We start from the raw sequence: 18,104 nt of genomic DNA, 5'->3' as shown, positions 1-18,104 counted from the left end.
TGAAGCAGTAATGCGTTTCGGTTTGAAGGGTGGGGTAGCCGTTGTAACTATACTGAGACCTTAGAACTTACATCTCAAGGTGGGTGGCGCATTTACGTTGTAGATGTCTATGGGCTCCAGTAACCACTTAACACCAGGTGGGCTGTGAGCTCGTCCACCCATCTAAGCAATAAAAAAAAAAAAAAGGCGCTCGGGCAGCTGTTAGCAAATCCCACCCCTCCTGGCTGAGCCTTTGCTCGCCCACCTGTCCTGGTGAAACTGGAAAGGCCTCCGGGCCACCAGTAATCCTTCAATCATAAAAATAAAAAAAAAACCATCACTGAAGTCGGATAGTGCCCACGTTGCACTCTGTCGACTAATTGGGAAGCTTCCTTAGAGCTTTGAGCATAAATACGGTCAGTTTGTTTCTTAAAATGTTGCTCAATTGTAAAAAAAAAATTCTATGACCTCCCTTTGCGTACAGCTTCAGTAGTTGTTTCGATTTTACCACCCTATTCTCTTTTAAATTATCAGTTAAGAAATGACCAGTACATCTCTTATAGGCTGCAAGTCCTAAGTCATCTTTTAAAATACGCGACATGGTTCTAGGTGCTATCTTCCCCCACCGAACGTGGTTTCGCCTTGTCGCGGCGGTGGGGCTTAAGCGTGCACCCCGATACCGTGGAGCAGCGTTGTCTGCACAGGGGTGCCGCGAACAAAGAGGACTGCACACCGTGTTCCCGTTTTCCCACCTTTGCTGGACAAAAGGTGCGTGAAGCGGGAGATGGCTCCCTTCTGGAGCCCTCTTGAATGCTAGGCCATGTCCCCGGCAGCTCTTTGGCTGCTAAAGGGGAAGGCCCTCCAGAGGAGGGTACCGGTACGCCGGCGTGGCCACACCGTGGTCAGACGTGTGGGTCTGTCAGTAATGGTAGACCCCACGTGGATGAAAAGTGAACCGGAGGGCACTCCCTTCCGGTCGCTGGTTGCCATGTCCCCGGCTGCCTCTTGGCGGCTTCAGGGGAAGGCCCCCCAAAGGGGGGTACCGGTTTACCGGCGTGGCTTCGAAGAAGCACACCGCAATCCCTACCGAGTAGGGGACGGGGGCTGCTGCCTAGCAGGAGCCGTGAGGATGCGAACCTCTATAAAAAATGCCCCAATCCCAAGTTTTTGACACCTGACGATGGGATGAATGGCTAGAGGGAGTCTAGTCCCAAGGGTTGTCCCATACCGTAATCCCCACTTGGTGGGGGGCGGGGGCCGCTGCCTAGTAGGGGCCGCGAGGATGCAAACCTCTATAAAAAATGCCCTAATCCTAAGCCTGTGACGTGCCCGGTGATGGGATGAGTGGCTGGAGGGTGTCCAGTCGTGAGGGCCGTCCCAGGGGACCGACCCCTGGTTAAATAACAAAGGAACGAAATTAATGATGGCAAACTTACAAAAAACATTACCCCAGGAGAGTACCACTCTAGGTGGAGAATCCCTCCGTGCTTCCACTTCGGTGGGAGCATGCTGCCCCACGTATTCTGGGGGGGGCAAAGCATGCCACGATGAAGGGGGCTGTGCGACGGGCAGCGGAAAACCCGTCGAACCGAGGTGTGCCAGCGCTGGCTCGACGTGCTCTGCGCTCGTCAGCGACTGCGAGGCGGCTGGCCCGAAAGGGAAAGTTAGGCGGAAGAGAAAGTCAAGGGGAGTTTCTTCCTGCGAAGGGGAGGGGGGGCAAACGTCGTCCTCTGACACGGATGCCCCACCGGAGAAAGTGGTGGTAGTCTCCGATTCGGCCTCTGCCGCGGAGGAGATGCCGCCCCCTAAAGGGAGACCCGCTCGGGGGAAGGGCGCACCGTCACCGGCGCCGTCATCGGCGTCGATGTCTGTCTCCTCGCTGGACGGGCGGACGACAGAAGAGGAGGAGGGCGGCCTTGGTCATAGGCAGGGCCATGAAGACCGTCAAGTCGTATGCGGCGACCAGTGCCAAAACCAAAGCTGCTGGCCGCAGGCTGCGGCAAGTCGTCTCGCGAGTCTCGAAGGTTCTGCCTTCGGTTGCTTCCGCCAATGACCAGGTGGTGCAGCTGATGGCGGAGAATTCGAGGCTCCGAGCACAGCTACAGGTGCAGCAGCGGCCCGATGGCAAGGTTGCTGCTACCAAGCGGGTAGCCGCGACGAGGTCGTCGCCCGCGTTGCCACGTGCCGCTGGGTCGCGGACTCCTCCGGCATCTGTGCCGGCGGTGTCGCCGCTGGTCTCCGGGGTCCCTCGGGGTCCCAGTCCCTCAGCGGCGGCTGGCGACCCGTGGCCCGTGCTGCCACCATCGCGCGCGGTACAGCGGCGTTCGCGTCTCCCGTCGCCGCAGTCTAGGGAGGCGACGGCCGTCGAGGCTCTCGAGGCGAAGCGTGTTGTCTCTGGTGACGCTGAGCGGCCTGCGTCTACACCTGCCGCGGTGTTGGGTGCTGCGGTGACCCGCTCCACCCCCGTACAGGCTCCAGCCACTAGGGCGGGCCCGAGGCGAGACAGAGCCAAGCGGGAGGGCGGCGCTAATGCGAAGTGCACATCGCAGGCGCCTCAACCCCGTCCGCTGCCTCCGCCCCCGTCTAACATGGACGAGGGGTGGAATGTGGTGGCCCGGCGGGGTGCCAAGAGGGCCGTACCGATAGCTCCGCAAGTGGACGGAGCACCGGCCACCGCGGCGTCTCAGACTGCTCCCCAACAGGGTCGAGCGCCTGTGGCCGCCAAGAAAAAGAAGACGAAGAAGAAGTCATCGCGCGCGCCGTGGTCGGCGGCAGTGGTCTTAACGCTGCTGCCGGCCGCCGAGGCCAAGGGCATGTCATACGGAGATGTAGTCTCCCGGGCGCGCGCGGCTATTGATCTGGACGAGATCGGGGCGGGGGAGGGCCTCCGCTGTAGGCTGACGGCCAATGGGGCCAAGCTACTAGAGTGTCCCGGTGCCGATAGTTCCAGCATCGCGGAGCGTCTGGCGGCGAAGCTCCGTACGGTTCTGCCTGAGGAGGAGGTTCGAGTGCACAGGCCGGTCAAAATGGCTGAATTGAGAGTGACCGGCCTGGACGACTGCACCACTAAGGATGAGGTGGCGGCGGCTATTGCCGCCCGGGGCAACTGCGCCCTGGAGAATATAACTGTAGGCGAGCTGCGCCTCGGTTATACCGGGGCTGGCTCTGTTTGGGTGCGTTGCCCGGTAGAGGCGGCCACCTCCTTGGCTGCTCCTCCGCCCGGGAGACCGTCGGGGGAACCGGGCAGGTTGCGCGTGGGCTGGATAGCGGCCCGCGTGCGCCTTCTCGAACCACGCGCCTGGCGGTGCCTCAGATGCTTCAGCACTGGGCACTGCCTCGCTAAATGCGTGAGTGCGGTTAACCGCAGCGGATTGTGCTTTCGCTGTGGTCAGCCTGGACACAAGGCGGCCGTGTGCTCGGCTGCGCCGCATTGCTTATTATGTGCGGCGGCCGGGCGCAAGGCTGACCACCGGGCCGGGGGCAAGGCCTGCCCTCCGGCCAGCAAGAATGCAGAACGAAATCGGCGCCGCCAAGCTAAGCGGCGTCAAAAGAAGCGGTTGGCCGGGGGAGCACCGGCCGGCACTTTGTCCCCCGCTGAGGCGTTCGCGCCCGATAGCGGGGGCAATGGAGTAGGGGAGGGAGCGATGGATGTGGTTCAGCCTTAATGGATCACACCTATCGCTTCCTGCAGGGAAACTTGAACCACTCCGCTGGGGCTCAGGACATGTTGCTCCAAACCATGGCGGAGTGGTCAATTGACGTGGCTGTGGCTGTGGACGGGCGAGTCTATCGTGGACTTGACGTTCGCGGGCTCGCCCGTCGCACGGCGCATCCTCGGTTGGAGAGTGGTGGTGGGGGCGGAATCGTTGTCCGATCACCGGTATATCCGGTACGATCTTTCTGCCCCCGCGCCGACGCCGGCTGCAGGTGCCCGCGGGGTTGACCCCCCGCAGAGTGCATCCCGGTCATTCCCTAGGTGGGCACTGAAGCTCCTGAACAGGGAGCTCCTGGTGGAGGCCTCTATGGTGGCGGCGTGGGCGCCCAAGCGCCCACAACCTGTCGATGTGGAAACCGAGGCCGAATGGTTCCGGGGCGCGATGCACCGCATATGTGATGCCTCGATGCCCCGGGTCGGCCCTCGGCATTCTGGACGGCGACAGTCGCCCTGGTGGTGGCCCGAAATTGCAAGACTGCGTGCGGTCTCCATCCGGGCGAGCCGCCAGTGCACTAGACACCGCCGTCGCCGCCGCCTGCGGCGCGACGAGCCTGTCGCGTTCGCGGAGGAGGAAGCTCGGCTGCACCGCGAATATCGCGCTGCGAAGGACGCCCTGCGGCTGGCCATCAGGCGGGCCAAGGAACAGAGCATGGAGAGACTCTTGGAGGCGCTCGAAGCGGATCCGTGGGGGAGCCCATACAAATTGGTACGCGGCAAGTTACGCCCGTGGGCCCCCTCTATGACTGAGCGCCTCCAGCCTCAGCAGCTGCGGGACATCGTTTCGGCGTTGTTCCCGCAGGAGTGGGAAGGTTTTGTCCCTCCCGCTATGGGCGGGCCGTCTGACACCGTCGACGGCCAAGCTCCTGCTGAGGTGCCCCGTATTACCGAGGCAGAGCTCCGGGTGGCCATTGTCAAGATGACTGCGAAAGACACGGCCCCCGGCCCGGACGGAGTCCACGGCCGGGTATTGGCCTTGGCCCTCGGTGCCCTGGGGGACCGGCTCCTTGAGCTATATAATGGCTGCTTGGAGTCGGGACGGTTTCCGTCGCTCTGGCGGACGGGTAGACTTGTGTTGTTGAGGAAGGAGGGGCGCCCGGTGGATACAGCCGCCGGGTATCGTCCTATCGTACTGCTGGACGAGGCGGGAAAATTGCTGGAACGTATTCTGGCTGCCCGCATCGTTCGGCACCTGGTCGGGGTGGGGCCTGACCTGTCGGCGGAGCAGTACGGCTTCCGGGAGGGCCGTTCGACCGTGGATGCAATTCTTCGCGTGCGGTCCCTCTCGGACGAGGCCGTTTCTCGGGGTGGGGTGGCGCTGGCGGTGTCTCTTGACATCGCCAACGCATTTAACACTCTGCCCTGGACCGTGATAGGGGGGGCACTGGAGAGGCATGGAGTGCCCCTCTACCTCCGCCGGCTGGTTGGGTCCTATTTGTGGGCCAGGTCGGTCGTATGTACCGGGTACGGTGGGACCCTTCATCGTTTTCCGGTCGTGCGTGGTGTTCCGCAGGGGTCGGTTCTCGGCCCCCTCTTGTGGAATATCGGGTACGACTGGGTGCTGAGGGGCGCCCTCGTCCCGGGCCTCCGCGTTATTTGTTACGCGGACGACACGTTGGTCGTGGCCCGGGGGGATGATTATAGGGAGTCTGCCCGTCTCGCCACAGCGGGAGTGGCCCTCGTCGTCGGAAGGATAAGGAGGCTGGGTCTCGACGTGGCGCTCAATAAATCCGAGGCTCTGTGGTTTCACGGGCCGCGGGGGGCGCCACCCGTTGACACCCACATCGTGGTTGGAGGCGTCCGGATAGGGGTCGGGGTGCAGTTGAAGTACCTCGGCCTCGTGTTGGACAGCCGGTGGGCTTTTCGTGCTCACTTTGCGGAGCTGGTCCCCCGATTGATGGGGACGGCCGGTTCTTTGAGCCGGCTGCTCCCGAATATTGGGGGACCGGATCAGGTTGTGCGCCGCCTCTACGCGGGGGTGGTGCGATCGATGGCCCTGTACGGTGCACCTGTGTGGGCTGAGCCGCGTAACCGGGCCACTATGGCTCGGTTCCTGCGCCGGCCGCAGCGCACCGTTGCCATCAGGGTCATTCGCGGATATCGCACCGTCTCCTTCGAGGCGGCGTGTGCTTTGGCGGGGACGCCGCCATGGGAGCTGGAGGCGGAGTCGCTCGCTGCCGACTATCGGTGGCGCAGCGAGCTTCGTGCTCGGGGTGTGGCGCGTCTCCCCGAAAGTGAGCTGCGGGCGCGGAAGGCCCATTCTCGGCGGTCCGTGCTCGAGTCGTGGTCGAGGCGATTGGCCAACCCCACGTGGGGGCTACGGACCGTCGAGGCGGTTTACCCGGTCTTTGATGACTGGGTGAATCGTGGCGAAGGACGTCTCACCTTTCGTCTGGTGCAGGTGCTGACCGGGCACGGATGCTTCGGGAAGTACCTGCGCCGGATAGGGGCTGAGCCGACGACGAGGTGTCAACATTGTGGACACGACCTGGACACGGCGGAGCATACGCTCGCTGTCTGCCCCGCTTGGGAGGTGCAGCGCCGTGTCCTGGTCGCAAAGATAGGACCTGACTTGTCGCTGCCTGGCGTCGTGGCGTCGATGCTTGGCAGCGATGAGTCATGGAAGGCTATGCTCGACTTCTGCGAGTGCACCATCTCGCAGTAGGAGGCAGCGGGGCGAGTGAGGGAAAGCTCTCCTCACTACGCAGAAACCCGCCGCCGCCGAGCAGGGGGTCGGGACCGGGGTCGTATCCGTGACCTGGCCCCCTAAGAGCTAGGGGTCCCACCCGTTTTGTGCGGGGAGGGACCCAGACGTGGGGTGGCGTGCTCTGCACGCTCACCCGCAATAGGAAGCCGGGTGATGGTAGACCGCGTTCCCCCGACCGCTCTGGGGGAAGGTGTAACGCGGCGCCATCAAAGCGGGCTCTCGGCCCGCTGAACGAGGGAACCGGTGGTCGTGTCGCTGGCGGCCACCGGTCCGGCGTCCGTGGGACGGTGGGATGGATGTAATGTGCTCTGCGTCAACCCTGTCCCGCCGTTTCAATAGCCCCGACTGGGCTCCGGCCCGGTCCGAGGTAGGGCGCCGGTTGTGAGCGGCAGGAGTTTTTAGTGAGGTTCAACTCCCACATACCCCACCTGCCGCGCGGGTGGGGATCCGGCGATTTTCTCCTGTGGAAAAAAAAAAAAAAAAAAAAGGTGCTATCTTCATCTCCCGAGATAAAATATTTTGCTTTCGGACATGATTTCTTCGAATTCTCTCCCTTACGGCTTTGAACCCTACGTGGACGGCCAGATCTTTTTCTGTCACAAACAGAGGAGGTCTCATTGCACCTATTAATAGCCCGGTACACAAACATTTTACTAATACCAAGCGTATGGAGAGTTTTAAAAATTGCCTTTGGCTCCATACCTACTTTGTGTAATGCAATCACAGCGATTCGGTTCTCTTTATCACCCCACTCCATTTTAATATCGCAAAATATTGTATAATGTATTGGCGCCAAAATGAAAAAATTCAATGAGCAATCATATGAAAATGACAGATTCCAAATTCAAATGTAATATTTTGTTTATTTTTAATTGTAACAGTATTTATGGCCAGACTAAGTATATATAATAAAAACCAAAAATAAAAGGCAGCAGGGCAACGCTAGGCTTCTGACCAGGGTTTTGGTTCTGAACTGAATGAAATATTGTCACGTCTAAAGAAACATAATGACGTAATGACGAGAAGGTGAGATGATTATCATTTTCATCACGTTCATCGTTTCGGGACCCCTCAGGGCACGTGTTAGCACGTGTCGTTTCGCGGTACGAAGCGTATTCCTTAAGTTGTAGTTACGACACGAATACCTGGGAAGGTTAATATTGCAAGGAAAAGAATGTAGGATGGTAAGAACAAGAATCATTTTGTATTTCCTGAGTTCGTAATACAAAGTCTTTATGGCTTAATGCCGGGCTTACGACTGCCAATTGTGAAATAGAATGTATCTCAAATGTCAGGAATTATTAAAGATATTTACCATATACATACATGGAGCCGAGACACATCAGGGCGATGTAGTCGTCAGTCAGACGAGAAAATTAGAACAGCACATGTTGTTTTTATATTCAGAAATTAAATTGATTATCTTACAAATAGCTTCAGCACTTTGTTTTGTTAGGTCAGTGAGGTTATTTTCAGAAGGACAACCCAGATTAAAGTGATTCATTAATGGATGACATTAAAGGATTTTTCATTATTTGGTTTTATGTTTTGCTAGATAGGGTTGTCACGAATTACACAGGCGGCTCAAACGTTAGTACTACATACCTTGAATTGTATATTTGCTACGCGATCACCGGAACCAAGAGACAACAAGACGGGGAGCTCGATCGGACATCGAAGCGAGAAAACTAATCTCGGTGTTGGCCACTGATGTCGAGTGAAATACATAATTCAATATATATTATACAATAAATACTTCAATGCGTGTATTTATCGCACAAGACTCAAGTATTTCTGTGCAATGAAGGGTTCACGTTTCTACTAAAGATTGAGGAGATACTTCATCGCTTTCTTGTTACTTTTCTATGTATAATTTTTACATAGGGGACCTTTCTATTTTTGATAGCCTGTAGACAGACAAGCATATGACCCACCTAATGGTGAGTGGTTACTGCCGTAAAGGCTCGCAAACTGCTCTGCCATTAGAAGTCAGGATGAAATTGAGAAATTCAAGACTCAGATGGAGCAGTGGCAAGTCGAGGGGACTACGACCGCATAACTCCTGTCTCCTGGTCACTACTCAGACAGAATGTTGCCACTTTAAAATGATTAACTCGTGTTTTATCTGTATGTTTTATTTCACAAAATGACACTCATAGAGCCATTAAGTCTTTTTTCGATAAATTCTGTACAAATATTAAATCGATATATTAATACGTGAAGCAAAACACTTTGTAAATATTTTTACTAGAATTGCGCGGATGGAGGAGTAAGAAATATCCCACACTTATAGAGAAAATAGAGAATATAGAAAAGGAGTGCAGAATGCTAATATGTTTTTAAAAATATGCATAAAAATACATTAAATCAATGAAGAAAAAATTACACACACTATCATGTATTTGCCACACACATGCATGTTTATTGTTAAAGCTGTGGTCTAATTGAGAATATTGTTTGTCTTCAATATTATTTGTGAATAGTGTAGTCTTGGGGAAATATGTGATTATAGAACAATGAAGAAATGTGACAATAAAACCATAATAGTGTACAAACTTGTTACGTACCCTAGTTACATGCATTTTGCTAATTCGCGATTTCGCAATTAGCAACCAGTGGCGTACGTGACTACAAATTGTCGACGCAGCAACCTCATTCCATGTTTATGGAAAAGTACGCGACTGGCGTCAAGTGCTGACACTGCAGCGTCGCTATGCCGCCCGGGCCGGGGCCCGCTGGCGCCACTTCGGTACTGACATCGTCCAAGTCCACTCAATAGCATCTTAGTTTAATTAATTGTTATAATTATATTTCTATAATAAATAAGTTCATAGAATTTTGGTTTTTTTTAAACGCTACGGCTGTAGTCTACATAATTAACTTATAATTTCAATTAAATATATTCGCATTACGACTCCTGAGGAACCACTAGTATGTAATAGTTTAACTAACAAAATGAAGTCTCTCGTCAAACGTTTGTGTGTTGTGCGATTGAGGCGCTGTACGTCGGCGAGGGTCGCGCGGCGCCGGACCCGGGCTCAGACCCTCGCCTCCGCCGCCGCGCCGTGAGCACAGCGGAACTACAAAAAAGCCACAATAAGTAAAACTAAAGCGGCTCTATCAAGAAGTTTAATTGAGGAATTCTTTCACAGACCAAACGAAAGATCTTCGTTACAAACTATCTTTATCTTACAAGTTGGTAAAGCTCCCGCGGGTCGAACCTTTACAGCTTTTACTTATATAACAAGTATTAATCCGCTCTCGAAGTTGATGTGTTTGCTGTAGCCTCCGATAGTGGTACTCGGTTGGGAAAAGTTTTTTGTTAGAAGCATTGTTGTTAATGGGCAGGTGAGTTTGTGAACAAACACAGACAAATGAATATCAAAAGCGCACACCGCGTGGCGCGCGGCCGCCTCAAATTCTATTCAAATAGAGCAAACAGTAATTAACAAATACGTGAAATAAAAACAAAACAAATTTTCCGAACGCTCCTTAATGTTTGTTTACAATCAGTTAACACAAACGAACCTTTATCCGGAGTCGAACATCGCTGGATGCGCCAAACAAAATAACTGTGAACAAACAGAAACCCTCCGTATCGGACATTAATAAAATCTATTTTTCAATCCGAAACGAAAATATCACGAGGAAAAACAATGGGAAGGGCGGCAGATAAATTTAATTGCGAAGCATAAATCATTGGTATTTTTCCCTCCAGGCTGAGCCGGAGCGGGACGCGCGCACCAAATATATGTATGTATATAAAAAGACTTGACGTGATATTTTAAAATTAGCATCTAGGTTGGAATAGTAGGACCGCTTATACAAGTATTTAGCAGCACGAGATAGAACCACTGACCTGCCTCCTTGTGCCGTGTAGTGATCATTCGAATTGTCATTGCGTTGCAAATTAAAAACCACAGATCTCACTAAAGCGAAAACGTTCACATGGTGAAGTCTCTGAGCTTTGGTGATTTAACATCGTGGTAGACCGTGAGCATCGTGACCTCTTTTAACCGATATACGATAAAAATTCAAAACTGACTTCGATGCTACGCTTTCAGATGAGATACGGCATCCGGCAAACACCTGGTGAGCATAATTCATATGCTTCACTGCGCAGTCGCCACACTAAATAGTCGCATTAAGCAATCCCAAAACGAAACATTGATAATTATCAGAGTTCTGCAGCCTGCCAGCCATAACCAACAGGAACAAAGCCGCACGCCAGCCCTGGTGTCAGCCTCCTCGTTCCCGTCACTCAGGGAATTGAACACGACAGCGCCCGTGACTCCGGACGCTTTATTACTGTCTGTTGCCGTCCACAGGCTGGGACTTGTCACTTTATGTCTCTTTCAATTCCCTAGCTATTTATTATGGGAAAAATATTTGTGAAGAAGTGTTCTCAAGCAGTCGAGTCGCACGAGTCGCAGACAGCAACCAACTTCAAATGACTATTTGTCGGCTAGCATATAGCATCCATATAGTACCCGCCAATAGGCTAATTGAAAATCTTAAAATATGTACATACAAACACGAATAATACAAATAAAAAAGCTACATTATTCAGAGTTGGAACGTTTTCAACGGAAGCACCACTGAATAAGCCCGAAAGCTTTTTATGAATCAAACTCTGAGGCTGCCATCGCTTTTTGGATTTTAATAAATATCACACCGGCTCCAGCGTGTGACGCGCTGTACGTGTCCCGGCTGCGTTTCCGCGCGTTATTTCCCCCGGGACTGAGCGGTGCTGAGCCGAACATGATACTCGGACTAGCTGTGACTGGAAAACAACAGTTCCGAACATCTGTTAATCAGTAACAGCATCTTCTTTCATATTGACTTTATTTCCTTCATAGACCAATGACAGCCTGATAGTTTTGGAGCCAGTACTTTGATGCTGAAGTCGTAGAAATATGTTATGAGTCATCCTTAATACAGAGCACTGGTTGACTGGTAGCTGGGAGCTGTCGCTGCTTCGCGTACATTCTCCAAATACTTTTTATAATATAAACGACATTTAATTTGTAGAAAAGCAAGAAATAACAATATCCTTTATGGCAAATTTCTAGTTGTTACCACTGTATATAAGTAGAAATGACGCGTTGGAACAAAACTTTTTAAGGCGTGTTCTTAAAAACGCTAGAGGTTGGAAACAGTCGTAATTTCACAGCAAATGAAATTTCGTGAGGCTAATGAAATACATTTGAAGGCAGTTCCGTATCGACGACGTGGCGGCGACAGATACGCGACCCTGTTGCTTCCCGGGCGGCGCGCCGACACTCGCAATGTACCTACTTACTTATTAAACAGTTGTTACATTTTATTTCTCCGTCAATAAATTCGGAGGTGACAGTAATCAACAACGAATCTAGAGTGTAAATCTGACAGTTTTTAGATACAGTAATATTATAAATTTGATGTGCAAAAGTATATTTAACTAACATCAATGCTCCTCTTCCTCGCGTCGTTTTCATCATTACTGAGGGTCGTGACTCCCCCGCTGCATCAATTTCTCCCGTACGATTTCCCTCCATCTTCTGCGATCCTTAGCTTCATGAAGGGTATTTGCCAAAGCAGGGGGGTTTTATTAACGTTTAACCTCAACAACAAACAAAAAAAATACATAACTTATCTATTCTATTTAAGTTCCCGCCAAAAAAATCCGTATGAATGACGTAGAATGTAAATAAATAAAAAACGAATGTAAATTCTATGTTAGGTCATAATGTTTTAGTAGTATTTATGAGGGATCGACGCGGCGGCGTAAAGCTCAGATTAATATCTTTAGAGGAATGTTGCCGCCGCCATCTCGGCACGGACCGTAACTGCCGACCGATGTTGCTACATCCTACTGGAAAACCCCGATTTTGAAACATTCTTTATTGGTACTCCGCTTGCATTGGTCTTAGCGTGATGTTATATAGCCACAAATATTTAAATATGACCAACAGCTGCATTGTCAAAAAGGTAACATTTACTATTATCATCTTTAACGAGGCCCGCTTACGATTTGATAATTATTCGTGCTACTGACAATTGTCAAAGATTTTGTGTCCAAAAAAACTCAAAACAACGTTTTAAAACTATGTAGAGCCGAGAATAGGTCGTATAACTTTTTAATGACACAAAGGAAGATAGACAAAACAGATTCTGATGGTTGGTAATCTGTGTGATTCAACTTTAAGTTGTTTTCCGGATAAGTAATGTGAGAATCATTAAACTCCCCGTTTAGTGCTAACTTTTACACGATCGAGAAGTTAAAAAATTCGCATTAAGTACACGGACCCGTAATCTCAAACCTTCTGATTGACATGCGGCAGTCGAGAATGACGTTCTAATTTGACAACTGTCAAAATAACATAAAAAGTAACATTTTGAAAATAAGCCATTCATCTTTCAGGGACGCTTTCCTCGATAAATGGGCTATCTAACACTGAAAGAATTTTTCAAATCAGACCAGCAGTTCCTGATATTAGCGCGTTCAAACAAACAAACTCTTCAGCTTTCTTTCTTTCTTCTTCTTCTTCAAAATATTAGTATATATTTAAAAAATGATCTTTTGTTCCTAAAATTTTTGATGATTGATTGACATCATTTTTCGCAGTTTTTAATTAATGTCTTAGATTTAATCTTATCTAAGTTCGGCAGTCTACGCAGCTAGAAAAAGAATATTGAAACGACTTGTTTATTTCAGTTATTTCCTTTGTACGAGTATTATATTATGTTACGAGGTGTAGCTGTGGGGCGAAACTGCGGATATTGAGAGGTTGTTTATCTTAGGAACTAGAGTTATTTGAGCAACATACAATATTATAGAAAGCCCGAGGTACACTTTATTTCTATTCAAAGACATTGATACAATGGCAGTGACTTTATGAGCATTGTAGCTGCAATAACATTACTGTATTGTTTCGGAATTTTCGGTATTTAAATTACTTCTCTTTATTGGACCGGGTGGTCACATGAGCTCACAGTCGATCCGGTGTCCAGGTGCTTACTGAGTAAAATAAAAAACATTCACAACACAACATGGAATATTTACTGGAAGTAAATATAATATAGCGGAATGTAATGTTAAAATACATTTCTGTAATATTTAATAGAATATGCTTGTAACACTGAATATGAAGAAAGCTATAAGGACTTTTTGGCGGGAACGCGAGGAGTGAAGTTGTGTGATTTGTTTTATTTTGTCTATTTAGTGTTTCTTCAGGTTTAAATGTGTAATAATGGTGGTTTATTAACTGTTTAATATCTGTGAAAGTGCACAAATGTGGGAAAATGAAACAAAGCTGCTGGACGTAACTTCTCGGGTTCCTCCAAAAAGTCCACTGAAAAAATCTCAGTAAATGACCACCATTTTACTGCGATTATATTTCATCCCATATCATCTCATTTCATTAAATTTCATCCCAGTTGATTAATGTCTCAAATTAATCATCTTCATTTCATTTCACTCCATATTATCATTTTTCATAAAATTAAGAAAATAAAGTAAAATAAGACATGACTTAAAGGTCTTAGTTACCAGGTCATAAAATCTCTTAAAAAAAAAAAAGAAAGCTATAAAACTTGATTGACAGCTGTGGGGTCCCGCCATTTTAGTAAACGTCACACACACACTTCACGCGATGCGTGGACATTCATGCACACATATTATATATGTATGTAGGCGGGTGGCGCATTTACGTTGTAGATGTCTATGGGCTCCAGTAACCACTTAACAGCAGATGGGATGTGAGCTCGTCGACACAAATAAGCAAAAAAAAATGTACCTTCGCAGACAATTTGTCTGATTGTCTGCGCTTTTGTGTGTATGCCAACCTCGGACAGAGTGGCCACTCGATCTCACACAGAGCATTTTGGTGCTCAAACATGACGGAACAACCGTACCTTTAGTGTTACCTAGTTGATCAGTTAATATGAAATATTAATCAAATTCAAAAATTACAATATGCGTACCTAATTGCTGGACTTCCTGTGAGTCCGCACGTATAGGTACCATCACCCTGCCTAATTCTGCCGGAAATGCGTTTCAGTTTAAAGGGTGAGGCATTTGTTATACTGTAAAAAAAACTGAGGCCTTAGAAATCATGTCTCAAGGTGGTTAGCGGCATTTACAATGTAAATGCTTAAGGGCTTTGGTAACGAGTTAACACTAGGTAGGACGTGAGCTCGCCCACACGAAAAAGAAAAAATGCAATAACACGGTTCGACATATGTAAACAGTGCAGGGAAATAACGAGTATTGTATACATTATTAAAATCGAGAATGAAGCCGCCCCAGTGGCCAACTCCTCGTTGCAATAAAACATAAACAGTCTGTAATCTCGTGCTCAGTATCAGAGCAGGTAGTTGTACGTACGTAATGGGAGCTCATATTGGTAGAGTTCGATCGCGCACTCCACTCGACCGCGGGATCCCAACTCTCGACTAACTTTATTTTTATTTCTGTTAAGTGCTTCCAGCGTTGCTAAGGAGTTTTACAGAGAGCTTACTATCTTTACACCGTTCAATAATTCTTATCATCACACTTTCATAAAATTAAAAATTATTTTAATGTGGCACGAACCATACATAGTCCGGCGCTAACTGTGAGACAAGAGGACACAGTCTCAAAAACACTAGACTAGCGGCAATACAACACGTAGTAGATATAAACAGGACAGACACCAGAAGACAGAAACCACTCGCGAGGACAACCATAACTCCCAGTAATAATTGAATCGTTATTACTACTGAACGATGTCTTCTAGCAAAACCCAAACCACCGAAACGAATTAAAGGTGGATTGTACCGTCTGTAGCGGCGTGACGGTGTGGCGGTGTGGCGGTGCGCTCTGTCGAGTTCCGAGCGACCAGAGTGGCCCGCAGCGCGGTTTAATATGTCCCGGTAATGGCGGATTCAATTTAGATTATCTCCGTAACAGCTAGTTTCCTTTCTTTATGACGTCATAAAGGTGTCGTATCGCGCTATCTGATAACATAATGAGGACCTGAGTTTTGTCGAGAGTTGGACGCTACTTTTAAATGACTTTCTGATTCATTCTGGAGTGTCCCGCCTCCGTGTCCGCTGCAAGCGACCGATTCTAACTGATCTGTATCTGTGGCCTGGCACTAGCGCATACAGTCTTCAAACCATTTATACTTTTTAGATTATTTGGGACGTTACGGAAATTGTACAGTTTGCGTGTCTCGGCCGACTCAGCTCTTGTTCATCAACGTTTGATTGCACCATCTACGGGCAAATTTTCTATATAAACTATTTATTAACATTTACGTTTCTTTGCGCACAGAAAGACTGAAGACCCGCAGGTCTGGCAGTTTGTTTGATTTGGGTTTTCATCTTTTACGATTAGAGAATTCCAGGTCTTAGACAAATGAATAAATGGTGATAGCGAATTGGAAGCCTTTTTATTATAAGCTTATATGTGCCGCAATAGAATACACAGAGGATGAACACGACCTACCGGACCGCGTTCCTGAATCATACTCACTTCTAATTACTGAGCACACTTTCTATCAATAATAAACCCTTCTAGTTATTCAGGGTTGTAACCTGAGGGAACAAGTAACAGATATGTTACCTTAGATGACTCAAGAAGGTGAACAATTAGTTCAATCAACAATCGTCGACTTTCCTGTTCACATCCCGGAGACCAGCAGCCTGCGGATATTATTTTATCAAGGGTCAATGACATCGACGTCACGACTACAAATAATGACAGCTTAATCTCAACTCTTTGTGAATATTTAGATGGGTTACCGAGCTCACAGTCTGTCCGGCTTGATTTGCTTATCGAAGCCAATCGCCATCATAACGCAGATTCCGTCGCCCACTCTGAGAACTGAGATCGAAGGCTTCATTGTATTGTCTAGAGACGGGCTGCCCAGCTCATCCACGTACAGTCAATTTTGAAAACAAATTAGACAAATACGCGTCAGTTTAGAGTATGACTTTACTTTAAACTTAGGGTATTTTTCCAGGCAAAGCAAATACTAGATATACATACCACTGTATTTTCTAACCATTGGTGTGTAGCTAATCAATCGAAGCCTCACTTGTACCGCTCGTGTGGATATATCTGGAAGACTTAGGGTTGTAGCGAGCTGTTTTTAAAACAGAATTCTGGCAATCGGTTAAAAGACCTCAGGGCTGAGGCTACACCGTGAACAGGTTTGTGTGAAGTTTAACCTACATCTAGAGGTGAATGTTCACGGACATTCCCTAGAATCATTTAAAATCACATTTAAAATACAAAAGACACGGTCAAATCTTAACTTCTATGATCCGCGACCACAAAAGCGGTGAAGTTAGAAGAAATTTTAGATATGTTTACGTATTTAAACGCGGAACAAATCCATACCTACCTATTTAGGACTTCGTTTGAAAACCAAATACAATATCAGATCGGTAAGTTGGTTTCACCCTCGTGGCTAAAGAATGCCTACAGACCGCAATAAGACCCACTGAACTGTGACAGAACTTTTGGCACATAGACAATACTAAAATACTACGGTGTTTTTAGATCATCGATAAAGGCCCGTCCCTAGTGGCTGAGGGAGCTAGCCTTCATTTATAACAGTCGATAGATACACGGCGCCACTCCGAGCATCCTGTACATCACTGATTGACTTGTATGGAGCTCAGTCTCACTCAAGCTAGCATCGCTTTTTTTATCTGCGATAAAGAACCTTAAAATTTAGAGGAAAAATTCCTATTTATAATACTCCAAAACAACTACCAATAAAAATGTTATTAAATTCGGTTTATTGTTTTGGATATTAGGCCAAATATATAATCAGACAGACATTAACAAAAATACGTACGTGTATTGGTTTTGCAATTTAAATCAACTGCACACTTAATTTTCTTTAAATTTTATGAAACTAAAATAGAATTGCAACTATTTTGAAGATAAATTACTACGTTAAATACGAGGTATATTAAGCAAAACAAATACCGCTGCTATCTATCTATAGTGTGCTCTATGACTGTCTTTTTTTTTGTTTTTTATTGCCTGTAGGCAGACGAGCATACGGCCCACCTGATGGTAAGTGATCACCGTCGCTCATGGACGTAAGCAATGCCAGGGGCAGAGCCAAGCCGCTGCCTACCTGCCAGTTTCCAAGTTTTTTTTTTTATTGCTTATGTGTGTGGACGAGCTCAAAGCCCACCTGATGTTAAGTGGTTACTGGAGCCCATAGACATCTAAAACGTAAAATGGGCCACACACCTTGAGATATAAGTTCAAAGGTCTCAGTGTAGCACAACGGCTGCCCCACCCTTCAAACCGAAACGCATTACTGCTTCACGGCAAAAATAGGCGGGACGGTGGTACCTACCCGTGCGGACTCATAAGAGGTCCTACCACCAGTAATTACGCAAATAAACAATTTTGCGGGTTAAGTAATCCGTCCGTCCGTATAATATAATAATTAGTCCGTATAATAATTAATCTCACTTAATGATTAGCTTTATTTAACATTAAAATATCAACAATTCGTAAGACCTGAAGAAGCGATGGCGTGAACAACAGGCGCCCGGTTATTTCGGTTGACTACAGACTAAATGGATGGCTACATTAACTTGTAACAAAGCTACGAGTATGTCCATGAAACGGGCTGAAGGAAAAATTTATCTTTTGTGAAAACATATACAACAATCTATTGGCGACAGTGCGTATGGTAAGCCCGCGTATCA

General features: G+C 48.2%; 1 protein-coding gene across 1 annotated transcript; it reads right to left on the bottom strand.

Moving 5' to 3' along the window:
* Positions 1-1,002: 1,002 nt before the first annotated feature.
* LOC149500907 (uncharacterized) lies at positions 1,003-2,283 on the bottom strand. The gene is made up of 2 exons (XM_089735505.1): positions 2,120-2,283; positions 1,003-1,894 (listed from the first exon to the last, which is right to left on the bottom strand). Exons 1-2 carry the CDS (start codon positions 2,281-2,283, stop codon positions 1,063-1,065), a joined length of 996 nt encoding a protein of 331 aa, XP_089591631.1. The 3' UTR covers positions 1,003-1,062.
* Positions 2,284-18,104: the final 15,821 nt, after the last annotated feature.

This window comes from Bombyx mandarina, chromosome 19 (genome assembly GCF_030267445.1).
Source record: "Bombyx mandarina strain Sakado chromosome 19, ASM3026744v2".
Lineage (NCBI taxonomy): Eukaryota > Metazoa > Arthropoda > Insecta > Lepidoptera > Bombycidae > Bombyx > Bombyx mandarina.
Note: the sequence above shows the minus strand (reverse complement) of the source record. Positions and strands in the feature narration are given on the sequence as shown.